At 44.1% G+C, this 27,104-nt stretch overlaps 1 protein-coding gene across 1 annotated transcript in view; it reads right to left on the bottom strand.

Annotated features, from left to right (window-relative positions):
* SHPRH (SNF2 histone linker PHD RING helicase) overlaps positions 1–27,104 on the bottom strand; it is a 146,575-nt gene that overhangs the window by 36,208 nt on the left and 83,263 nt on the right. The window contains exons 16-22 of the mRNA XM_040350870.1: positions 25,803–25,895; positions 21,661–21,768; positions 16,832–16,974; positions 7,964–8,137; positions 5,635–5,697; positions 2,216–2,441; positions 326–469 (exon numbers count right to left, since the gene is read on the bottom strand). Of these exons, the coding sequence (XP_040206804.1) occupies positions 326–469; positions 2,216–2,441; positions 5,635–5,697; positions 7,964–8,137; positions 16,832–16,974; positions 21,661–21,768; positions 25,803–25,895 (951 nt within the window). The remainder of the gene's footprint in view (positions 1–325; positions 470–2,215; positions 2,442–5,634; positions 5,698–7,963; positions 8,138–16,831; positions 16,975–21,660; positions 21,769–25,802; positions 25,896–27,104) is intronic.

Consider the following 27,104-nt stretch of genomic DNA (forward strand, 5'->3'; position numbering starts at 1 on the left):
GGCCCACTGAGACATCGGCCCACCGGGAAACTCCCTGTAGTCCCATCCCTGTTTACCAGTGAAGAGGAGTGGAGGAGAGTGGGCTTTATAGCTCAATAGCTCACATAGGAAGCAGCATCCCTGTAAACTGATACTTCTGGAAGAGAGCTTGTTCTTTTAAAGAACTGGCTGGATCAACTGATGAAAATAGAAGCAAGAAAGCCTAAAAAAACAAAACAAATGCAGCCATCACATCTATGAGTTGGTATGCTGCAATATAATAAAGCATTGATTTTAGGTTTAATACGACTTTAGGGTTAAACATAGCTATTTAGAAATTACTCACTTCATGTGGTTCAATAATATGAAGAACAGGGGGATTAGGCTTTGGTTCATCAGGAAGACGGACTCTAATGCGCTGGGTTGCCATAGAAAGTTCATCGATAGCTGACACATGATTTCTTAAGACCATCCAGTACTCATGAAGAAACTAAAGTCAGAGAAGGAAAAAATGTGAACTCAGCATGTGCATCATAATTTAAGCAAAACATGATTTCCCTGAATGAGGGGGGAATAGATATGAACAGGGGGGACTTTATATGGAGCACACAGTCTTCAGGGAAAACCAAATATCAACTAGTTGAAAATATAATTGTTTTATTCGGTACAGTTGAACAATAGTTAAACAGAAAATTATATAATATAATATACTTGATAGTGTTGAGAACCATAAATACATTTAAAAAACAACAGCAAAATAGATATTGTTTGTACACTTCCCATAAAATTCAAAGAATAATCTGCACATGCATAAATATTGTAAACATTCTATAGGAACAGCTACAACAAAGGTAGAGATAGCCTCCAACCTTCCCGACCTGCATCGGTTTGACCCTAGGTAGTGGCGTCCCAATCTATAATCCACAAAGCTGCATAAGATAAAGTGTAAAATTGTAGAATTCATCAATTTTGCTTTTTTTTTTTAAATGTATTTATGGTTCTCAACACTATCAAGTATATTATATTATATTTATATCATTTTCTGTTTAACTATTGTTCAACTGTACCACATAAAACAATTATATTTTCAACTAGTTGATATTTGGTTTTCCCTGAAGACTGTGCGCTCCATATAAAGTCCCCCCTGTTCATATCTATTCTCCTCTCCTTTCAATATTTTTATTTCTGCCAGTAGATAGGGATGGGGGTATATGCCTCGTCTTGTCATGGCCCCCATTTAAAATCCCACTTTCTTATTATATTTTTTAAATTTCCCTGAATGAATTCTAAAGAGGTTTATAAAAGCAACAGAAGATAAAAACAGCATAATGTTGCTAGAGCATTTAGATGTAAGCAATATATTTAGTTTTCTAACAATCTCAGGTTTATTCAATAAAACAAAGCATTAAGGCAGGTAAAGTTAAAACCCAAATCATTGATCTTAATGCAGGAAAATGAGTTTTGATTGGCTAGTTACCGGAATCTGCACTTACCACCTTTCCCTTACACTGTTTTGACTAAGGCCTCTTCCACACAGGTGGACTCCGTCGCTACAGAGTCTGCCAGCTCCCGCCGGCTCAGCAGGAGATCTCCGCTGAGCCGGCGGATGACAAGTCCCTCTCTGCTCACTGAGCAGGGTGGGGCTTGGACAGCACCGTTATCTCCTATGGGGAGATCTGATGAAAACGGACAGCATGTCCGTTTTCATCAGATCTCCCCCGATCCGATCCGCCATGGATGGATGGGGACGTATCGCCATCCGTCTGATTTTGCCGGATCGGGTCGGATGCCAGCGCACATGTCTCCGCTGACATCCGACGCTCCATAGAACTGCATGGAGCGGCCGTTCAGGTTCGCCGTCAAAACTGACAGGTGGACCTGAACGGTCCGATCGCGTGAAAGGGGCCCAAGGCCATACCTTTAAAAACCTGCATGTTCTCGCCTCACATATTTACCAGCTAAAGGTAACCCAAGGGGTAGGATGCTGGTGATATAATTATGACAAACCCTGATTTCTGTTTAAGAGCCTGAAGTTTGGTTAAATTATGATATTTCATAGATTTTCATGGTTCATTGACTAAGGACATATGTAAAACACGCATGTTCTCACTTCACATAGTTATCGGCTGAAAATAAACAAAGAGGTAGGGATGCTGGCGATATAATTATGGCAAACCCTGATTTCTGTTTAAGTGGCTGAAGGGCGGTTGAATTATTATTATCTATTGAGACTTGCCTTGTATTCTTTCTTCCATGCTTCGAATAGCTCCATGAAGGTAGCACCTTCATCAGTTAGCCAAGTATCCATGCGGTGGCTTCTAGCAAAGGTCAGTATGGCTTTCAGGGCACGTTCAAGCTCACTAGCAGCCCACAGACCTCGACTTGTTTTGGGCAAGCGATCGTCCACAACACCATTCTCCTCTTCAATCATCTCTTCAAAGATGGCAGTTTGACCTTTTACCCTGCAAATTAGAGACAAATACATTTTTTAGAATTATACAGATTACATTTTTATGTAATTCTAATAAGTTAAGGTTTCTTACCTTAATGGAGTCTCTGCATTAAGGTAAAAACCTTTATGTGCCTCCCTCCCCACCTCTTAAAGTGCATTCCTTGCATTGAAGGTAAAGAAAACATGTTGCCACTTGCTGTGCCCTTCCCTAACATTTACAGGAGGGCAGGGTCGAGCCATGCTGCGTGCGTCAAAGGACACACACAGCATGGCTCGAGATCAAGCCCACACATCTGCCCCCATAGCAAGCACTTACTATGGGGGAAGACAGTGGAAAGGGATGAGCCAAGATCGGCGATCCCAGAAGAAGACGTTTGGGGCTGCACTATGCAATACCACTGCACTGAGCAGGTGAGTATAACATGCTTTAACCACTTCCTTACTGGGCACTTAAACCCCCTTCCTGCCCAGAGGACTTTTTGCGATTCGGCACTGTGTCGCTTTAACTGACGTCGTGCGACGTGGCTCCCAAACAAAATTGGCGTCCTTTTTTTCCCACAAATAGAGCTTTCATTTGGTGGTATTTGATCACCTCTGCGGTTTTTATTTTTTGCGCTATAAACAAAAATAGAGCGACAATTTAAAAAAAAAAAAATTTTTTTACTTGTTGCTATAATAAATAGCTCAATTTTTTTTTTATTTTTTTTTTATCCTCAGTCTAGGCCGATATGTATTCTACCTATTTTTAGTAAAAAAAAAAAAAAATCGCAATAAGCGACTGGTTTGCGCAAAAGTTATAGCGCCTACAAAATAAGGGACAGAATTATTATTTTTTATTATTTTTTTTTTACTAGTAATGGCGGCGATCTGCGATTTTTATTGTGACTGCGACATTATGGCGGACACATCGGACACTTTTGACACATTTTTGGCACCATTCACATTTATACTGCAATCAGTGCTATAAGTATGCACTAATTACTGTATAAATGTGACTGGCAGGGAAGGGGTTAACACTAGGGGGTGAGGAAGGGGTTAAATGTATTCCCTATATCGGGGATATGCAATTAGCGGACCTCCAGATGTTGCAGAACTACGATTCCCATGAGGCATAGCAAGACTCTGACAGCCACAAGCATGACACCCAGAGTCAGAGGCATGATGGGACGTGTAGTTTTGCAACAGCTGGAGGTCCGCTAATTGCATATCCCTGCCCTATATAGTGTTCTAACTGTGGGGGAAGGGGGTGACTGGGGGGGGGGGGTGACCGATCTGTGTCTCTATGTACAAGAGACACAGATCCGTCTCCTCTCTCCCCTGACAGCACCGCAGTCTGTGAGAGCCGGCAATGAGAAATGATCACATATGTAAACATATGAGATCATCTCTCATAGGCCGCACAGATCGCCTAGCAAACGGCCACTCCGATTGACCGTTCACGGCGATCTGTGATTGGCTGTGTCCAAGGGACACGGCCAGCACAGCAGTTCCCTGCTGCGCGCTCGGGAACGCAGAAAGGGGTGGACGTGAAAACACGGCGCCCCAGAGAAGTAGAACCACCCTGCGGCCGTATATAGTCGTACGGCCGTCGGGAAGTGGTTAAATACTTATCCAGAAATACCCCCTGGATAATGTAAAGTGGGGGTTTCCACCAGGGGAGTGAGAAGGAGCTGCATGGAATATGAAAAACACTAACAAGGGTCCAAGTTTTCCGCAGCAGACCCATGGACAGGGGCATTGCAAGCTACTTTGGATTCGTAAGTGGCTGAGGAGGGGAAGGCACTAGGAAATGCTCCTTTTATAACTTGACTCAACATACTGCTAGGGTGTATGTATTGGCCCCATAATGTGTACTCAGGACCAGCTGCAAGAACAAGGAGGTAATTTGGCTGCTTGTGACTGCATCACTATATGGCTGCAGGAAGCTCCTGGAAATGTAAGGTGGTCCTGAGAGGCTGTGAAGGTAGAGAGGGTACTTGCTTATCCCAGGAAGTGGCACAAACAAGAGCAGTAAGGTGCACATAACAAACCTGTGCAGACCTAGTAAAGAGGCTTGCCAGGCGCCATGTTTGAAAACAACCTGTGCAGCTGCAGTAGAGCTTGCGCTGAGTGCCAATTTAAAAAAAAAACAGCACTCCACTTCCATCTCTGGATAGAAGGCGAAAAAGTGACATTGCTGGGAGCTCCACAATTAACCTCATGTGGGTGTGAGAATGCAGCATTGTAAAAAGACACCCAAGGGTCCCTCTAGGGCAGTGATGGCGAACCTTGACCCCCCAGATGTTTTGGAACTAAATTTTCCATGAGGCCTATGCACTCTGCAGTGTAGTTGAGCATGGGAAATGTAGTTCCAAAACATCTGGGGTGCCAAGGTTCGCTATCACTGTTCTAGGGCAATGCCATGCCTTACCCCAGCAGTGACCCGGAATGCCCTCTATGGCCCCCACAGGCTGGAAAGTTCTAGGTAGGATACTGGGGAACATGCACCTTCCAGACTACCTTTGTCCCTGCGGTAGGCATACCCTCCTATGGGGTCTTTAGGGACAGGGCTCTGCCAAACAGGCAGAACAAGGCAATGGATCTGTACAGCACCCTGTAGCTAATGCGACATGTTGAACTATGGAACTAGGAGAGTGCCAAAGCAAAATCCAGTGTCCAGAGAACAACATTACAGCACAGCCCTACATCTTCTTCCTGGCATGGTCACGTAAGCTTCCTCAAGGTAAACCAAAAGGGTAACCAATCCAGAAGCAGCAAACATGAGCCCCAGTAGCTCTGCAGCAAATGAAGAATCTCGCAGAAGAAAACAAGTCTTAATAAAAAGGTCACTAATTAAAAAAATCTACATTGGGAGCAGGGCTGGCTATACTGGGCTGTCCAACAGCTTTGCTTTGCCAGTTTCAAATTCTCCTGAAGGTGGCAGTATACTATCCTGTGTCCTGTAATGTAACTAACAAATTAAAATGTATTCACTACCATGAACACACTTCAAGTGTTTCTTTGTGTAACCAAAATGCTTGGTATTATTAACATACGATTCATTTTCTAAAACTTCCAGCTGCATCATAACAAAAACTTCCTAACAACACAGAGAAAAATAAAGAGGAAAAACAATTTGCATTACCAACCTATTCTACATGAGAATATTGTTTTGTCTGGATTTCAGAAGAACAGTCCTTTATTTTTTTTTGGTAGGTACTTACGTAGGAGCGAAGAGTTTTGACTCATAATCTGTGAATAATTCATCAGCTTTACAAAAGACACAGCTGTGGGGGAAGAAATAGACTTGCTGTTAGAAAAGCCTCTAATCTGTTGCAGAGAACAGCCAGGTCAGGTGAACGTTAAAAAAAAGGCTACAAGTCAGTGCTGCAAAGACCATACATGGGGTTGATATACTAAAACTGGTGAAAAATCTGGTGCAACTCTAAATGGTAGCCAATCGGCTTCAAACTTCAGCTTGTTCAATTAAAGGGTTAGTAAAGGAATTTTTTTTTTTGCTTTAAAATAACAAACATGTGATACTTACCTCCACTGTGCAGTTCGTTTTGCACAGAGTGGCCCCGACCACGTCTTCTGGAGTCCCTCGGCGGCTGTCTCTGGTCCTCTCCACAATTACTGACCACAGTCATGCGAGAGCTCGCATGGTGGTGAGTAATTGCGGGCGCGCTCCCGTGACACAGCGAGCGGCCATAGCCACTCACTGTATCACTCGACCCCTCGGCGCGCCGCGTCACTGGATGTGATTGACAGCAGCGCCAGCCAATGCTTGTGCTGTTCTCAATCTATCCTCCGCTCTAGCCAATCAGCGGCCAGGCTGAGCGGCGAAGAGGATCTCGGGACCGCGCGGGACTTTCGAGAGGTCAGGTAAGTATAACGGGGGCTCGGGGGGGGGGGGGGTGGTCGGATGCATCCAATGTTTTTTCACCTGGCGGTATGATTATTTCAGAAAAAAGGTGCTGAAAGCGGTACCATTATTTGCAAGGAAATTTGGCGTTTTATTCTGTAGGCCTGTAATTTTTAGGAATAACTCACTTAAATTTTTTTATGACGAATTTCCCCACAAATCGCTATCGCACAATTCTGCAAGTGATTATAATTTATTATTGCTGTTTTCTAGCTGCTCTAAAACCATTTTTGACATAAAGGGACACTTTTGGTTGCTATGGACAATCTACAGTTTGCAGGCAGAAAGAACAGTTTTTATTATATAAAAGTACATGTAGGGCACTGGGCAGACCACTAGGGACAAGGGGTGTGTGTATTTTTTACATACAGTACTGTAATCTATAAGATTACAGTATACTGTATGTAATGTGTTTGTTTACCTTTTTGAATTTGGCGCCGTTCTCCACCCCCGTGCGTCGTAACGTCGCAGGGAACGGAGATCGGCGGCACAGGAGGACACTGTGTGAATCGAGCGAGGTCCTGCTCGCTCACACAGCGCGGTGGCATCGCTGGATCCAGGGACAAGGTAAGTAACTTTGTCTGTGGCTGCAGCGAGGCGAGCCCGAGTCTGGCTCGGGGATACCGATTTTGGTATAAAAATCTTACCCCGAGCCAGACTCGGGAATACCGCCAGGGGGGTTAATGCATAGATTGCATTAAGGTAAAAAAAAAACTCCTTTAAGCTTTGACAAAATAAACCTGGAAGCTGATTGGTTTCTATGCACACCTGCACCGGATTTTGCACTCTACAGTTTTAGTAAGGGTCCTTTCACACAGGATGGATCCGTGATGATCCGCCCTGCGAACCTCCGCTTGCTCGCTCTGCTGATCCCCGCTGAGCCGGCGGATGACAGGGCGGTCCCCGCACACTGTGCAGGGACCGCCCTTCATTTTCTCCACTCTCCCCAATGGGGGGGGGGGGGGGATCGCATGAACACGGACCGTGTGTCCGTGTTCACCTGATCCGCTCTGCAGACGGATGGAAAAATAGGATTTTCCTCCGTCTGCAAAATCGGAGGGTTGCGGACACGGATGAGATCAGGTGTCAGTGGATGTTCATCTGCTGACACCCGCTATTTTATAGGGATCAATGTATGTACCTTTTTCATCCGTACACAGATGGATGAAAAAGAGGACATACGGTCCCCGAATGTGTGAAAGGGGCCTTAATCAACCTCCTGGTGTTCACATCGATAAGTTTACAGTCACTAAATACATTCTCCCTTTTATTCAAGTCAACAGCACTGTATGTGGACAATGGATTTAGTGTATATTTGTATTTAGTGTATATGTAAAATAATTTGTACAGAATAAACAATGGTAAAAAGTCTGAAATCTTCTAAAGGTTTAGTATATACTTGTAAAATAATTTGTACAGAGGTAACAGTGGTAAAAACTCAGAAATCCTCTGTTGTATGTCATCACTTTTGCACCTGAACTTTGTGTATCACGAATACTGTATGTAGTGTCTAATATGTAACAGGAAACATACACTTACATACATACAATGGTTCTACAGTAATTTTATATTTGCAAGTAAAAAATGAAGGAAAAATGCAGTGTTATTATTAAAGGTATTAAACATACATGTGGAGTGGAAGTCGACCAACTTGGAGGTGGCATACTGAGGCAGTCTGGATAATTTCTTGAGAAGGAGGACCCTCAAGATTCTTCACAGCTTCTCTCACCAGTTTCTGGCACTTCTTCAGTTCTTCCATGTGCGTTGTGACAATGTACTGAAGTCCTCGGCAGTCCCGGAACCTTTATATAAACAATATAAAACAGTATTAAAAAATGTAGTGGGAGGCCAAGCTGAGTGGAACTCTGATTAAACACATCTTAACATTATCCTGATTATATATGTATTTACAAAGACCTTCATATTTTAGATTTTTTTTTGGCTCCGGAGGAAAATACAAGGAGGTAAACAATCCAATGCATGCTTAACCACTTAAGACCCAGACAATTTTGCAGGTTAAGGACCTTTTTGCGATTCGCCACTGCGTCGCTTTAACTGACAATTGCGCGGTCATGCGACGTGGCTTCCAAACAAAATTGGCATCCTTTTTTTCCCCCACAAATATAGCTTTCTTTTGGTGGTATTTGATCACCTCTGTGGTTTCAATTTTTTGCGCTATAAACAACAATAGAGCGACAATTTTGAAAAAAGCAATATTTTTTACTTTTTGCTATAATAAATATCCCCAAAAAAGATATAAAAAAAACATTTTTTTCCTCAGTTTAGGCCGATGCGTATTCTTCTACCTATTTTTGGTAAAAAAAAAAAAAATCGCAATAAGCGTTTATCGATTGGTTTGCGCAAAATTTATAGTGTTTACAAAATAGAGGATAGTTTTATGGCATTTTTATTAATATTTTTTTTTTTTTACTACTAATGGCGGAAATCATCAAATTTTCTCGTGACTGCAACATTATGGCGGACACATCGGACAATTTTGAAACATTTTTGGGATCATTGTCATTTTCACAGCGAAAAGTGCTATAAAAATGCATTATTACTGTGACAATTGCAGTTTAGGAGTTAACCACTAGGGGGCGCTGTAGGGTTAAGAGTGACCTCATATGTGTTTCTAACTGTAGGGGGGCGGGGCTGGACATGTGACATCAGTGATCATCTTTCCCTATATCAGGGAACAGACGATCACTGACATTGCCACAATGAATAACGGGCAAGGTGTGTTTACACTCACCTCCCACCGTTCTTCAGCTCCTGTGACCGATCGCAGGACACCGGCGGCGATCGTCCGCGGGTCCCGCGGGCATGGAGCTTCGCTCGCAACCCCACGGCTGGGCTCTTAAAGAGGATGTACAGGTACGTGCTTGTGCCCAGCCGTGCCCTTCTGCCGACGTATATCGGCGTGAAGGGGTCCTTAAGCGGTTAAATAGGAATTTAAAATCCCCTTTGCATGCACAGATGTGCACAAGTACTCTGCCCTGCCTTCAGAACATGACAGGGCTCTTAAACACATCTGTGCATGGGCAGGAGACTTCCTGCGCATTCACAAAGACACCAAAGGTTTGTTATAATTGCCATCTCTGTGCATGCACAGAAGAACTCTTGTGCATGTAAATAATCAGGGGCCCGAAACCCTGCAGCACATTTGGACATATGAGCAAGGGTGAACCACCCAAATGTTATTCTCGCCTAGGCGAGAAATGAGGACGTGCTGCTTTGCCAGCCAAATAGCTGTCACAATTGCAAGAGGGAGGGGGGGGGAGGCAGGGCAACATGACATTAACTTTGACTGCTTTCTGGATATACTGAAAATGTAGTACTGTACCTAGCAAAGCTTTATCTATCACAGCTGGTATAGACATGGATTAGATCCTTCCATCAAAGTCAAGAACAGTCGAAAAGGCATAGGCAATTTCACCCCCCAATCAAACAAAATTGGGGTAAAGTTTCATTTTATTAAAACCTTACTTATGTTTTTTTAACTATATAAACACATCGAGGCAGCCATGTTGTCCATATATGTGCTTTTATGTTTTTAAAAACATGCTGGGATTTCAGCTTAGTATTGCAGCACATTTTACAACCCCCTTAAGCCCAGGTTCACACTGGGCTGCGGGAGTGAAGCCGTGCGAGTACAGCTGAAATCCCGATGGTCAGTCCCGATTTCGGCCACCATTACAGAGACATCTGTGTAGGTTTCTGCACAGATATCAATGTAAATCGCGGGCCGAAATCACAAAAAGTAGTACAGAAACTACTTTTTGAAATCGGTGCAGCGCCGATTAGGACAGTGCCATTGCCGGAATATGCTGCAGATTTGACATGCGATTTGACATGTCAAATCGCATGTCAAGCCGCGCCAGTGTGAACCAGGGCTTAGCAACAGATTTTTTGATAACCTACTTTGTAGGTTGTTTTTCGGATTAACAGTAGATTTTAGCAAAAATGCTGAACATACTAGACACTGGAAAGGAGAACATTGACAATTGTTATGGAAATATAATAATAAAATAGAACAGAAGAGTAAAATGGGGACATCACCTTCAGCCAAGCTCCACTAATCAATCCAAATGATTTTTCACTTAAAGCGGAGTTCCGGCCACAATTTCACTTTTTAAATATAAATACCACTGTAATACACAAGCTTAATGTATTCTAGTAAAGTTAGTCTGTAAACTAAGGTCCGTTTTGTTAGGTTGTTACAGCATTTAGACACTTTATAAAATAGAAATTGACTGGGGCCATCTTAAGTGTGGGCATCATGAAGCCAGACTGTATGACTTCCTGGATTTCAGCCTTGCAGATCTCGCACATGCTCAGTGCTGCACAAGCAGTGTAATAGGTTTCAGATCAGGTTTCAGCACCTGTACTGTCCAAGTCACATGATTCTTCGAGACTGGGGAGTGCACAGACTCCTGGAAAGTTACACCCACTACATTCCCAGGAGTCTGTGCGGTGTAGGTTAGGAAGCTTAAGCACCTAGGTGCAGGAAGAGGGAAGATTAACTATTCTGCCTAGCAACAACACTTTGAAGGCATCTAAAAAACATTTTTTTTTCTTAAAGGACTAATGAAATTTTTTTAAAACTACTGATGTAATGTTATATTTATGGGTGGAACTCCACTTTAAATTTTTCTTGACTATCATTTATTCAATGTGGCGATAAAAATACAGGATGCCGATACAGTATGTTGTGAAACTCTTGCAACAAGAAAACGGAAAATTGTATCATACTTACCAGTAATTTTCCTTTCCTGGTGCCTATCCATGGCAGCATACTTGTGATAGAGCTCCGCCTCGACTCCTCCTTCAGGGCTAGTGAATAGAATAAATTAAAGGCATAGCCCCTCCCCCAACATTCTCCGTAATATAGAATACCGAGGGTGGGAGCGTATGCTGCCATGGATAGGCACCAGGAAAGGAAAATTACTGGTAAGTATGATACAATTTTCCGTTTTCCTGGTGCCTCCATGGCAGCATACTTGTGATAAATAACTAGCTGATATGGGTGGGATAATGCTTAACAATAAACGTTTAATTAGAAGAAGACATAGCAGCCTGAACTGCTCTTCTTCCAAACTCAACAGTCGTGAGAGCTCCTAGACCAATATGGTAGTGTCTGAGGAACGTATGGTGAGAAGACCAGGTGGCGGCCCTGCACACCGTCTTCAACAAAACATTAGCCCTTGCTGCCCAGGAAGCCGAGACTGCCCTTGTAGAATGAGCATTTACTCAGGATGGAGAATATTCTTTACCCTGTAGGCCTTCTGGATTAACTTTACAACCCAAGATGCCAGAGTTCTGATGGAAGCATCTTTGCCCCTGTATTTACTGAACAGTACAATAAAAAGTCTCTCAGAGTTTTTGAAGGGGTCGTGGCTGCTAGGTAGGCCCTGAGCACTCTGGATACATCCAGCTCACGACAAGACTCTGAACCTGTGTCTGTAAACACTGCTAGTGCCCAGGTTCCAACAGGTGGCTTGGAGTAGCGACCTTAGGTGTGAACCCTCGAAGGGGCGAAGTTCCACCCTGTTCGAGAAGAAGATGTGGTCGTCACCCATCCCTAAGGTGTGAAGTTCCGAGATCCTTCTGCCAGATGTAATGGCTAGCAGGAAAGCCGTCTTTAGTGTCAGGTTCCATCTTGCTACTTGTTGCACTGGAGCAAAGGGATGGTCAGATAGAATTTCAAGGACCAGGGACAATCCCACTTAGGAAATGATCGTCTGACAGGTGTCGCCGAATCTTCAATACTCCTCTGAGGAAAGTGACTACCAAGAGATCCTCCACCCATCTCTTACTTGTTGCGGCAGAGACTGCTTCTACCTGCACTTTGAGGGAGCTCAGACCAAGCCCCAGATCAAGTCCTGTCTGAATGAAACCTAAAATATTGGACGTAGAGGGAAGGATTGGATCAAATGCATTTCCGGTAGCAGATGACAAGAACTTGTCCCAGATTTTTGATTATATGGCATTAGTTGCCGGTTTTTCTGGCTTTTAGAAGGGTTGTTATGACTCCTGGGGAACACCCTAGGGACTCGAACCCTCGCCTCTCAACCTCCAGATTCGAAGATTCAACTTCTGGAGGGTTTGGATGAACTAGACTGCCCTGTGACAGAAGTTGAGGGAAAGGAGGGATCCTGATTGGAGAGCTCACACTGAGGCGCAGGGCTAGAGGGAAGCAGGGTCTCTTCAGCCAATACGGAAGTACTGCCACCACCTGGACTGACTCCCTGAGGAGCCTCAGGAGGAAAGGCATATGCTGTGGTGAACCTTCAGGGGCATGACAGGGCATCCACTGCCTCGGCTTGTGGATGCTGCATTCGAGAGAAGAATCTGTCCAGCTTGGTATTCTTTGGGGAGACGAACAGGTCTACCTGAGGGGGATCCCACATGCTGGCAATCTGATGGAAGACGAGGGGGTGGAAAGCCCATTCGTTGTTGTCCAGGAAGTTTCTGGGCAACGTGTGTGCTTCCGTGTTCAACCTGCCCGGCAGATACATTGCTCTGGGGTCCAGGAGGTTCTTCTCTGCCCAGAGTGTGATCAGCATCACCACCTTGAGGAACGACCTGCTGCGAGTGCCTCCTTGCTTCTGCAGATAAGCGACAGCTGCCATGTTGTCTAGATGTAGAAGTATTCTCTGGCCTCTGATTTGGGACGCCAAAGTTAGTGCTAAGAAGGCTGTCCTCATCTCCAAGATGTTGGATACCACTCCCTGGGTAGAACATGACCATCTACCCTGTATTCTGGTTTCCCCGGAATGGGCTCCCCAGCCCTGTCCGCTTGCATCGGACATAATTGTGATCCAAGGATGGGGGACCAGGTGACTAGGTTTGGAGAGGTTTTCTGGAACTGTCCACCAGTGAAGATCCCTGTGCATTACTCCCATCAGCAGTATCGTCTGGGATAGTCGTCGTTTCTTCCACTGCGCCAAGAAACCTGTCTGGAACTACCTTAAGTGCCAATGGGCCCAAGGAACCATGGGTATACAAGGAGACACTGTGCAAATGAGGCTCAGACATTGTGAAGCTGTCAGATACGGGCTCCGGATGACCTTGATCATTCTCTGGGTGACAATCCTTGCCTTTGGCGGTGGTAATGACACTGTCCCCTCCTGAGTGTTGAACATTGCACCCAGGTAGATTATCTGCTGTGTGGGTGCTAGTTGACTCCTTTCGGAATTTATTAATTAGCCACCCTAGCTCTTTTAGGGACTGTAGAAGAATTTCCCGGTGACATACCAACTGATCCGGATTGCTTGCTAGGAGGAGGATGTCATCCAAGTAGTGGAATATCCTCAAGCCCCTTTCCCGCAGGGGAACCAAAGCGGATATTAGTATCTTGGTGAACACCCTGGGAGAGGTGCACAGACCGAAAGGCAGGGCTTGAAACTGTAGGTGGGTCCATCCCACTGCAAATCTCAGACATTTTTGAAATGCAGACAGAATTAGAACGTGTAGGTACGCATCCTGCAGAAATCATCCAATCTTATGGCTGGACTGCCTGAATAATCCTCTGCAGGGACTCCATTTTGAAGCTTTTGGGGCAGATATACCGGCTGAGCCTCTGAAGGCCTGTCACAGGCCTCCACCCACCTGTCCTCTTGGGATCAGAAATAGGGTAGAGTAGACGCCTGCGAAACGCTCTGCCAAGGGAACCAGAACAGCCGCCCCCTGAGGCTGAAGTGACGTTAGGAAGTTTTACAGAGCTTGAGCCCTTGGCGGAGAGGATGGAATCTCTGTTCCTTTGAAAGAATCCCGAGGTGGGGGATGAGAGAAATTCCAAAGGTGCCCCAATTGAATTGTAGACAGAACCCAGGGGTCCTGACAGCATGTGGTCCAGACTGGGACAAGAGCTTTAGCCTGGCTCCCACCGGGAGTGCCTGGGCTACTCTGGCGTCAAAAAGACTGCTTCTGCTCCTGTGGAGCCGGAAAGGTCATTCATCTTCCTGTTCAAAAAGAATGTCTGAGTACCTTTCCAAGGTCTTTTGTTGTCTCTGGGCTGTCTTGACTGCCTAAAATCTATTGGATTTGTCTGGCGGAATCTAGAGGACCTGCCTCTGAATCTTCGCATCCTTCTGTCCTGGGGAAGCACACCGGACTTCCCTCCTGACAGCCTGGAGATAGCTTTAACCGTTTTGTCTCTGAATAGTGCTTTTCCACTGAATGGGATTTTGCACCAATTTTGTTGGAGAATAAGTCAGCCAGCCAATCTTCCCGCCAGAAGACCCTCTTCACCATTACTGAATGCAACATGGATCTTGCAGAGCATCTGATCGTGTCAATGGCCGCCACCCTGACAAAGTCTGCTGACAACCGAAGTTCTTCCAAGGCTTTAATTATATCCTCCTTGGGGACATCCTGACGCAAAGCCGTCTCAATATTATATGTCCAAGATCTTATGGCATTTGATACCGATGTGAGGGCGATAGCTGGCTTTCATGCTGCTCCCGCGGCTAAATAGCTCCTCTTCGGGTCCAGGTTGGTTCGCATGCCTAGCGGTTCTTTTGAAGGAAGCGGAATCCTCCATTGGTAAAGCGCGTTCCTTTTTTTTTTTTTTTTTTCGAGTCGCACCACCGATGCGTCTACCACTGGCATGGATTCTGTTAATGGGTATAGTTTATTGAACCAGCCCCATGAAAGTTTTCTATCAGTCTTTGCCCATTCATTCTGAATGACCTGGCTAATGTCGCCTCAACAAGAAGACTCTTGGGGAGGCTCTTCTGCGTCTTCTCAGGTGACTGCAGTTTTGACTGCCTGGAAGAACAGCTTTACCAAGGAGAGACTGAAGCCAGAAGGTTGACTCCTCTGAAGAGTCTACAGGTGGTGAATCTCTAGCTGGTCAGCCTGACAGTGGCAGAGGTGTATTGACTGCTGCAGGACCAGGGAGATTAGGTTCTGTATCCTGAACCTGGGACAACTGCTGAAGTGGTTGAGCGGGGACCCAAGTCGCAAGCTTGGAGAAGGAGTCCTTCATTGTTCACTTGAGCAGGTCTACAGCGTGCTGATTTTCTAGCTCGCAGCCGGACTCATAGTCCATAAAACAGTCCTTACAGACCACTCTGTCTGGTAGTGGTGTGGCCCCACCTGTCCAGCATTTCTTCTTTGTATAGGTCCTAGGAGAGGGGGAAGGATCTTGTCCTCTGGATCTTGATCTCTCTGATCTATGACGTGAAGAATGAGACCTGCGGTCTGATCTGTCGTCATCACGGTGTCTTGAAGATTTTCTGGACCTCTTGGAGTGGGCAGGGCCACGGTGTAAGGAACTCACATTAGACAGTGAGCGCACTTTTTTTTTTTTTTTCAATACTCACATATAGTTGGTCACATACCTAATAGGGGTGCGAGGATCTTTGTTTGCAAGATAAATGACTAATTGCAGAGTTAGGCAAAAGGATCAGCTGCGGAAATTTAGAAAGAAAGGGAAAAAAGGAACTATGGAGTTTTTTTTTTTTTTTTTTTAAATAACACACATTTATTTTAATTATTTTATCTAGCACCATTTTTTTTTTTTTTTTTGAGAATAAACACAAAAAGGTAGCTACCACAGAGCAGCATCAGTGAAACCTAGCAGGGCACAGCTGAGGAGACTCTGACGGCTAACCCTGAATCTGAACTTAACTAGGCTCAGGTGGATGGGCTAATAATCCCATAAACCACCATTGCAAAGTGACTCTGGAAGAAAAAGGGCAAATCTGGCCCCTCTTCCAGAATCCAAGATGGCCGCAGTGATGTCGAGTGATATACAAAACAAAACAAAAACTGTAGCCCACCGCTGATTTCGGGGGAAACAATCAACAACTGCAAGCCTGTCAGGATAAAAGGCACCTGCCCCATCAAACTGACCGGACTTAAAGGGAGCATCACAAAAAATAAAACAACAAGCACACCTTTTTTTTTTTTTTTTAAAGGAGACCTAACAGGCAAGTTAAAGGAAGGAAGGGATGGGAGAGGGGAGAGACAAAAAACAATATATGCCTAAAAATAAAATGGAAACCACCAGCCTGGAAAGATGTGAGCTGATCCTTTTGCGACTCCACTGCATTCATCATGGATGCGATAGCAGACTTCGTTCCTAAACGGAAACTCTGCGAAATGACCCCAACAGATCCACAGAGGGGTCTCCCAGCTTATTAGCGCTAATAGCGGCCCAAGAACAGGGACTGCGCCCGGGAAAGGCTAAACCCGGCGGACGCTGCCGATTGCAGAGGTATGGACATACATCTACTCTTCACCAGCACAAGAAGGTATGAGGGAAAAAATGAGAATGTTGGGGGAGGGGCTATGCCTTTAATTTATTCTATTCACTAGCCCTGAAGGAGGAGTCGAGGCGGAGCTCTATCACAAGTATGCTGCCATGGAGGCACCAGGAAAATAACAGTGTGCCATTTTTTGGGGGGATTTTTGTTCTATGGTCCCCTTACAACTGTCACAAAACAGTAAATGTCAAATGTTCAAAACATTCAAAGTGTTATCCATACTTTTCAGCCATGGACAGCTTGTTAACTTGATGTTTATATCTGATTGTTATTTCATTTTGTACACGCTGAACAAGATCTTCATCACTGGCATTATGGATTGCACGCTGGATTACATCAATCCACCAGGGGGAGGAGAAATTTGTCTGAAAGAATTCAAGACAATTACTGTGGCAAGCAAGGAAATCCATACATATAATAATATGTGTATAAACAGTTAGCGGTTATCTGAGGATTTATACAACCAAGAGACCATTATTGTGTACACTCTGACAAAGCAGGCTCACAGTAAATATTCAAGAAGGAATACTAACCTATTACTACAGTGAATTTATAATAGAATCCATATGATATGATACAGAGCTTTCTAAAAATGGAAACAGCTTTATCATAAGACGTTTCAGGTAATCGAAATCTTAAAACCGCTGCTGTTTTTAATATTTTATTTTCCAATGAAATAGTGAAGCTGTAAATATGTCCAAACGTTTAAAACAAATTGCACTTTATTGTACTATACACAATACTTTTACACAATAAAGCCCTGTACACGCGATCGGATATCTGATGGAATCTAATCCGATGGATTTTTTCATTGGATATCCGATGAAGCTGACTTTCATCAGTCTTGCCTACACACCATCAGTCAAAAATCAGACTGTGCGTAAACGCGGTGACGTAAAACACAACCACGTGCTGAGAAAAATGAAGTTCAATGCTTCCGAGCATGCGTCGACTTGATTCTGAGCATGCATGGATTTTTGACCGATGGACTTCCACACAGACGATCTTTTTTTCTATCGTTTTTTTTTTATCCATAGGAAAAATTTAAAACATGTTCTATTTTTTTTCACTGATGGAAAACAAACCGATGGGGCCCACACACGATCAGTTTGTCCCATGAAAACAGTCCATCGGTCTGTTTTCATTGGACAAACCGATCGTGTGTACAGGGCTTAAGACATAAAGACTTTAGCATTATTTTGCACAATTTATGACACTTTAAAGGACCAGTCATTTGTTTACTTAGTTTGGAAAGTGTATATTTATACTTTTGCTTCTGCACAATATTTACTACCGTTATAGCATCTAAAGGACTAGTTACTATTATCTGAAGATTATATATATATTTTTATTTAGGTGTTGCCTACTTTGAGCACTTACTTTCATCATTGTGGTTATTTTCACATGAGATTTATTACTATTATAATTTTAACTACTTGCCGACCGCCCACCGTCGTTATACGTCCTCACTTTAGAGATGAATATCTCGGTAACGGTAGCAGCTGCTGCCACAATCGAGATATTCATCTCTTCTGTGGGCGGCCGTGTTAACGATAATGGCGGTCTCCGCGGCGAATTCGCCGCGAGATCGCCGTTATCGGTGGCGGGAGAGGGCCCCCCCCCCTCCCGCCGCTCTCCCGCGCCCTCCGCCGCTTACCGTAGCCGTCGGTAGCGGCGGAGGAGATCGCGACCATCCGGCAGCTGAGCGGGGACGAGACTGAAGGAAAAATCTCCTTCGCCCGTCCCCATAGCTCCGCTGGGCGGAAGTGACGTCAAAACGTCAGTCCCGCCCAGCGTCTTAAAGAAACATTTTTTTTTTTTGTCATTTGAAAAAATGACATTTCCAAATTTTTTTATTTTTTTTTGCATTTAAGCCCAAATATGAGATCTGAGGTCTTTTTGACCCCAGATCTCATATTTAAGAGGACCTGTCATGCTTTTTTCTATTACAAGGGATGTTTACATTCCTTGTAATAGGAATAAAAGTGATAATTTATTTTTTTTCAGTGTTAAAAATTCTAAAATAAATAAAAATAAATGCGAAAAGCAAAAAAAAAATTTTTTAAAGCGCCCCGTCCCGACGAGCTCGCGCGTAGAAGCGAACGTATACGCGAGTAGCGCCGACATATAAAAAACGGTATTCAAACTACACAAGTGAGGTATCGCCGCGATCGTTAGAGCGAGAGCATTAATTTTAGCCTTAGGCCTACTATGTAACTCAAAAAATGCAACCTGTAGAATTTTTTAAACGTCGCCTATCAAGATTTTTAAGGGTAAAAGTTTGACGCCATGCCACGAGCGGGCGCAATTTTTAAGCGTGACATGTTGGGTATCATTTTACTCGGCGTAACATTATCTTTCACAATATATAAAAAAATTGGGCCAAATTTATTGTTGTCTTATTTTTTCATTTAAAAAAGTGAATTTTTTCCAAAAAAAGTGCGCTTGTAAGACCGCTGCGCAAATACGGTGTGACAAAAAGTATTGCAATGACTTCCATTTTATTCTCTAGGGTGTTAGAAAAAAAATATATATAATGTTTGGGGGTTTTAAGTAATTTTCTAGCAAAAAAAAATGGTTTTGTCTCGTAAACACCGACTCTGAAAAACAGGCCCGGGGCTAAAGTGGTTAAACAGCGCAGCACCATTCATTTACATTTAATTGTAGTATAGATACTGTATATTTTTTACACCAAAGCAAATAAAACACGTTTGCTACTTTTAATTTGTTTTCCCCAGTCCTCTATATCCTAACAAATAAAATAATGTATATCATAAACGTTCTGTTCCTGCGTCCAGGTAATTGGACACAACTGGCAAATATCAAAGCATTGACTCAACCCTGCATAAGGCTACCCACTCCCTCAATTTTGTCAGCAATATTAAAGTGAGACAAGTGGGAAGGGACCTGTGTGACCTGTGTCCTGAGATGAACTCCAAGAAAAGAACTGTGATTGTACTCCCACCACCCACTCAAACACAAACTGGGTGTTATTAGGACTCTGCAACATCAGGCCGACATGGTAACAATAAACAAAAAGTCTGAGGACAAAGAACAGAGGCATCTCAGGAGTGCCTTGAAAGTTTGTAGCTACCCAGACTGGGCCTTCATTAAAACATCCACAAGGTCAAGCAAAAACTCTGGACCATCAAACAGAAGGGAGATACAGAATTCTTATGCCGCGTACACACGACCAGTTTTTTAAAATGGTCATTAAAAACGGTCGTGTGTGGGCTCCAGAGCATTTTTCTCGACGTGAAAAAAGGCCATTAAAAATTAAGAACATGATCTAATTTTTCTCGTCATTTTTCACATTGTCGTTTTTCACGTCGTGAAAAACAGTCATGTGTAGGCTTTAACGACGGGAAAAAACGCGCATGCTCAGAAGCAAGTAATGAGAGGGGAGCACTCGTTCTCGTAAAACTAGCGTTTGTAATGGAGATAGCACATTCGTCACGCTGTAACAGACTGAAAAGCATGAAGACTGAAAAGTGTGAATCGTCTCTCCCCAAACTTCTACTTACACAAAATCAGCAAAAGCAGCCCAAAAGGGTGGCGCCATCTGAATGGAACTTCCCCTTTATAGTGCCGTCGTACGTGTTGGACGTCACCGCGCTTTGCTCCAGCATTTTTTTTTCATGATCGTGTGTATGCAAGGCAGGCTTGACAAGAATCACATCGAGAAAAACATTGTTTTTGCTAGGACATTAAAAATGGTTGTGTGTACGCAGCTTTAGGCCCCTTTTACATGGACGGACCGTTTAGGTCCGCCTATCAGTTTTTTAGGCGGACCTGAATGGATGCTCCATGCAGGTCTATGGAGCGATGGATGTCAGCGGTGACGTGTCCGCTAACATCCGATCTGCTAAATTCAGACAGATGGAAACCCTATTTTCCATCCATCTGGCGGATCGGATGAAAACAGACTCTACGTCCGTCTTCATCCGATCTCCCATACAGGAGAGCGCCGCTCTGACAGGTCAGTCCCTGCACAGAGACTGACCCGTCATCTGCCTGCTCAGTGGGGATCAACGGAGCGATCTCTGCTGAGCAAAGCAGAGCCCGTACACGGACACGTCTGTGAGGCCCCATACACACGATAGAATTTATCTGCGAATACGGTCCAGCGGACCGTTTCCGCGGATAAATTCTCTCGAGGATTTCGGCGGATTTTCATGCAATGGAGTGTACACACCATCGCATTGAAATCCGCGCCGAAATCCTCTGGCGATGACGTGTCGCGCCGTCGCCGCGATTATGACGCGGCGACGTGCGCGACGCTGTCATATAAGGAATTCCACGCATGCGTCTAATCATTGCGACGCATGCGGAGGATCCCTTCGGACGGATGGATCCGGTGAGTCTATACAGACCAGCGGATCCATCCGTTGGGATGGACTCCAGCAGATGGATATGTTCTGCATGTCAGCGAATATTCGATCTGCTGGAATCCATCCCAGGGGACATATATCCGCGGAAACAGATCCGCTGGCGTGTACACACCATAGGATCTATCCGCTGAAACCCATTTGCTGGGATTTATCTGCGGATGGATTCTATGGTGTGTACGGGGCCTTACAGTACCTCCCTACCTTTCCGTGTGAAAGAGCCCATTTTAATTTAGCCATCCTACATGTAGCTGGAGGGTCAGGAAAACGCAGAAGGATCTTTAACAAACACCACCTCCCTGTGCACTTCAAGCCCAGCAATACACTGGAGCAGAAGCTTGCACATTCTAAAGACTCAAAACCCAAACACAAGAAAGTAACTTGGTATATATAGAGTGCAGAGAAGGAATGCAAACACCTGTTCATTGGGGGAGACAAAATACAGTTTGGACAACATGGAACAACCATCCCTAAACAGAGGTGGGGGCCTGTGCACCATCTTTTTCCCTGGCTTCCACCAACACTGAGGCCCCGTACACACGGCCGAGGAACACATGTAAAGTGTTGGCTGTCCCAGCCAGCCTACTGTCATATAACTCCAAACATTCTAAATGTTTAAAAAGAAAGAACATATACAAAGCCGAGAACTTATAAAACATTTACCTTTCGTTGTAGTTCTCTTAAATTTTGTAGGCATGGTTGCAAAGCTTGGTGAGCTTCAGACACTTCAGCATTAGATTTGGTCATGTAGTGTTCTTTAAGCTGTTTTATCTACAATAGAAACAGCAAATATTATATTATTTTTGCTTATGTAATTTACACAAGAGGATTAAGTTACAGCATTATGATGCTTAGAGTACAGTTTTTATAAATTCACAGAGCATACAGGCTAGGTTTTGTAGGGAAAAAATAATAAAGAGATTATTGCTGAGTATATTATGACTGCATATTATTATATACACGTAAGTAAAAAAAAGTCTATAGTACATATAGACAACGTTCCAATACTCAAAGCAGCTCTCCAATCAAATAAATGAGGTATGACCAGCATTCACATGTAAAACCATATGAGAAATCATTAGTATGTTGATAGGTGATGAAACGGTTCGATTGATAGGTGAAGGATTCTACTTAATGATTGATAGGCATATACCGTCCACCACACCACACATGAAACACACTCCCCTAGGGGCTTTACACTCACCGAAGAGATGCAATTCAAAAGCCTTGAGCACACCAGGGGCTAGATTCAGATAGAAGATACGATGGCGTATTTCCTGATACGCCGTCGTATCTGAGTCCGGCCGGCGTAGCTATGCGCCTGATTCATAGAATCAGGTTACGCATAGATATCCCTAAGATCCGACAGGTGTAAGTGACTTACACCGTCGTATCTTAGGCTGCAATATCACGCTGGCCCCTAGGTGGCGATTCCGTATTTTTACGCGAGGAATATGCAAATGAGGAGTTACGCCGATTCAGAAACGAACGACCGCCCGGCGCTTTTTTTTTTACGTCGTTTGCGTTCGGCTTTTTCCGGCGTATAGTTACTCCTGCTATATGAGGCGTAGCTAATGTTAAGTATGGCCGTCATTCCAGCGCCGAGTTTTGAAATTTTACGTTGTTTGCGTAAGTCGTTCGGGTTGGACGTAATTTACGTTCACGTCGAAAGCATGACGATTTGCCAACGTCATTTGGAGCATGCACACTGGGATTCAGTCGCGGCCGGCGCATGCGCAGTTCGGCTCGGGGACGCGCTTGATTTAAATGTTACATGCCCCCTAACCGTGGAATTTGAATTCCACCGGGGGATTTACGCTACGCCGGCTCAACTTTACAGGCAAGTGCTTTGTGAATAAAGCACTTGCCTGAAAAACTTGCGCTGGCGTAACGTAAATGAGATACGTTACGCCAGCAGAAAGATCCGCTGATCTTTCTGAATCTCGCCCCAGGTTTCTCCCGTTTGGTTCGATTATCTCAAACAGCTCATCGCTCAATGTGGTTTAGTCATGTAAAAAAAGGCTCCACATAGAGTGATTCAGTTTTAAAAGATTATTAAAGACGACCACTTCCTTAAAAACCCACTTATACAACATAAATTGTAACAGGCATTTGACTGAATAATCAAACTGTGTGTTATCACCAATCAATATGGAATGCTGTCTGCAACCACCACATCCACTGCTTTGAAAGTATCTGACCTTATGGCGACCGGAAGTGACGTGTGCGCATCACTACCAGGAAGGAACAGCCAGATACTTTCAATGCAGTGGATGGCAAACGGCATTCCATACTGATTGGGGATAACACACAGTTTGATTATTCAACCAAATGTATGTTAGAATTTACTGTATGTTGTGTAAGTGTGGTTTTAACCACTTGGCGCCCGTGCTATAGCCGAATGACGGTTACACGTGGACCCCAAATGCCTAGAGGACGTCAATAGACGTCCTCCCCTTTGCGCGCTCCCCGCATGCCCCTGCAGGGCGGGCGGTGCGGCGCTGTGATAATCCGAGTCACTGAGACCCAGCCCCTTACCACGTGATCAGCTGTCAGCCAATGACAGCTGATCACGTCATGTAAACAAAAGCTGGTAATTTTTCTTTTTTTCTCCTTACGCTGCCAGCGTGATGAAGAAAAAAAAGCCGTTCACCGGCTTATGTCAAAGGGACATCAGTCCTGAAGAGGACAGAGGCACATCTGCTTCCTTTGTGCTGTCAGTACCCCCTGCCAGTGCCTCCTGCAAGTGCCCACCACTACCATCTATCAATGCCCATGAGTGCCACCTATCAATGCCCACAAGTGCCACCTATCAGTGCCAATCAGTGCCACCTAGCAGTGCTGCCTATCAGTGCCCATTACTGCCACCCATCATTGCCCATCACTGCCACCCATCTGTGCCAATCACTGCCAGCTATCAGTGCCACCTATCAATGCCACTCCAGTGCCACCTATCAATGCCACTTCAGTGCCACCTATCAATGCCCTTCAGTGCCACCTATCAATGCCCTTCAGTGCCACCTATCAGTGCCCTTCAGTGCCACCTATCAGTGCCCTTTAGTGCCACCTCTCAGTGCCCACCAGTGCCGCCTATCAGTGCCCACTAGTGCCACCCATCAGTGCCGCCTCATCAGCGTACATCAATGAAGGAGAAAGATTACCAGTTTGCAAAATTTTATAACAAAATATAAAAAAATAGAATTTTTTTTTTATTATGTATTTTTAATTTTTGATCAAATACCACCAAACGAAAGCTGTATTTGTGGAAAAAAAATTCATTTGGGTACAGTGTTGTATGACCGCACAATTGTCATTCAAAATGCGTCAGTGCTGAAAGCTGAAAATTTGTCTGGGCAGGAGGGGGGTTTAAGTGCCCAGTAAGCAAGAGGTTAAGGGGGTGGTCATCTTGAAAAGTTTTAAAATGGAATGACTCTATGTGGAGCATTTTTTACATGACTAAACTACATTGGGCGATGAGATGTTTGAGATACCTGGACCAAACAGGAGACACCTGGTGTGCTCAAGGCTTTTGAATTACATCCCTTCTGTGAGTGTAAAGCCCCTAGGGGAGTGTGTTGCATGTGGTGTGGACTCTCACCTATTAATTGAACTGTCTCATTACCTATCAACATACTAATGATTTCTCATATGGTTTTACATGCTGATGCCTATCAATCATTAAAGGGGTGGTTCCACCTAAAACTCATTTCTAGCAATATATTCGTAAGACCCGTTACACTGCGGGTAGGCTGGCTTCTTTTTTTTTTTCCCCGTACATACCGAGATCTCGGGGGTCTCGTCCCTAGGCGGTGGGCGTTCCTATTTGATTGACGTTCCTCGGACGGGCGCATACGTGACGTCACGACTTTCCGAAAGAAGCCGAACGTCGCCGCGCAGGCGCCGTATAGAGTCGGCTCTATACGGCACCTGCGCGGCGACGTTCGGCTTCTTTCGGAAAGTCGTGACGTCACGTATGCGCCCGTCCGAGGAACGTCAATCAAATAGGAACGCCCACCGCCTAGGGACGAGACCCCCGAGATCTCGGTATGTACGGGGAAAAAAAAAAAGACACTGCGGGTAGGCTGGCTTAACGGGTCTTACGAATATATTGCTAGAAATGAGTTTTAGGTGGAACCACCCCTTTAAGTAGAATCCTTCACCTATCAATTGAACTGTCGCATCACCTATCAACATACTAATGATTCTCATATGGTTTTACATGCTGATCATACCTAATTTATTTGATTGGAGCACTGCTTTGAGTATTGGAACTTTGCCTATATAAACTAAGGACTTTTCTTACTTACATGTATATTTCTGTTTTATTTAGCGGCTTCTTTTATGTACATAGACTTGTGTCATACACTGTACATCATATAAATGATATATATGTGTTCTATATACATATGCTTTTTTGGGAACTTCATTTTTTCCTGAGTGCTGAGCTGGCCTTTTAGACACTGAGATTAATGCACGTTATTATGACTGCAGTAACATGGTATCTTTTAATAGACAGATATGCACTGTAGTGGGTCACCACAATAGAGTTATATACTGTAGTGAAAACTCTCTCTTATATCAAAATGATTAGTTTTGATGACAATTTTCTTTAATTATATGATAAATGGTAAAAATCATGTTAACATTATATGAAATTATATCTAACAGTCTTACAGTATTAGAAAATTTGAACAGCAAAAGTCTGTGTTGAAAGATTTGGAAAGGCTTGTGAAACGTTTTACAGAATTCAACCAGATAAATTTCAGTTTTTTTTTTTTAAATTATGGTACAAAATACATTTTAACCTCTTCTTCCAGTTTGTCATCTCTAAGTGTTGGTGGGATCCCAGGGTGCTTTGCTGTCAGAAGTTCCATCAGGTTGTGTGTAGAATGCAGTCTCTAAAAGTAAATCATCAACAGGAATTATTTTCTTCAAGAAGCAAAATCAGATCCACTTGCTTGTTAATCATCCCTTCTGAATAAAGTGTGTGAAATGGGAAAAAAAGTGTGATATATATGTTTGCATTAATCTGTGTAAAAACGCTGCCACATATAGTGTTAACATGGAACATAACTTTGAATCCAATTGACCAAATCACTCCCAGCGTAAGGCCTCATGCCCAGTGCAGCTCAAAAAAGTTACATGCCATTTCTTTTAGTGAGAATGTGCCAATGTCATCGGCACATGCAGATACAGGGGGATATCTCCTAAACCGTCTAGGTTTAGGAGATATCCGGGGTAAGCCTTATTATATATATTTAAAAAAAAAAACATTACTTTGCGTTTTGGAGAAGAGCTTCTGCTACTAACGCTCAAAAAATCCTTAACAGTGTGTATTAGTACACAGTAACGCTAGGCGCATTCCTGCATTAATGCATTCTACTAGCCAGAATTCTGACCAATAGAATGCATTAATGACTGGCGCGGGATTGCACATTAACGCACGTGAACAAGCATTAACGCCCTTGCAAAAACTCTGCTTTTTCCCATGTTTTTGAGGCTGCAATCTCCTGTAGGAGAAAAAATGTTTTTAGCTTACAGGTGTGCGTGGGCCCTAAGGGTGCCCATGGCCTGATTTAGGCATTACTTGTGATCTGCAGATCAATCTCTACAGAACAAACCCTATAGGACTTCCCTAGCACCAATAACAAGAAGAGCCCACTAACACAAGCATCACACACAGAGATTTTCCCTTTACTATAGAGCAGGGGTGCCTAACTGCTGGCCCGCAGGCGCTAGAGGAAGCAGAGCAGATGCTTCCTGTATAGCGCCAGCTCCTGTCACAGGCAGAGTACACACGGCTCTGTGGCTCACGCATGCGTTTGAAAATTTGTGCAGACAAAACCCCTGTTTTTAACGCATACTGTAGACCGGTTAATTGGTTTTCTGCAAGCTGGTCGGTAAGTAGGCTTGGTTTTTCCCTGGGCATTCCCCAGGTTTTTGTTGTTATATACATTTGTCATTGGCTCTGCTCTCTACTGCAGCCGCATGCTTCCCCTATTGCTGGTTCCTGTCACATTGATGCTCGGGGATGGTGGGTCGGGAAAAAGCCAGCAGTACCCGCCAGCAATACCAGCCAGCAGTACCCGCCAGCAATACCAGCCAGC

Source organism: Rana temporaria, chromosome 4, assembly GCF_905171775.1.
Source record: "Rana temporaria chromosome 4, aRanTem1.1, whole genome shotgun sequence".
NCBI lineage: Eukaryota > Metazoa > Chordata > Amphibia > Anura > Ranidae > Rana > Rana temporaria.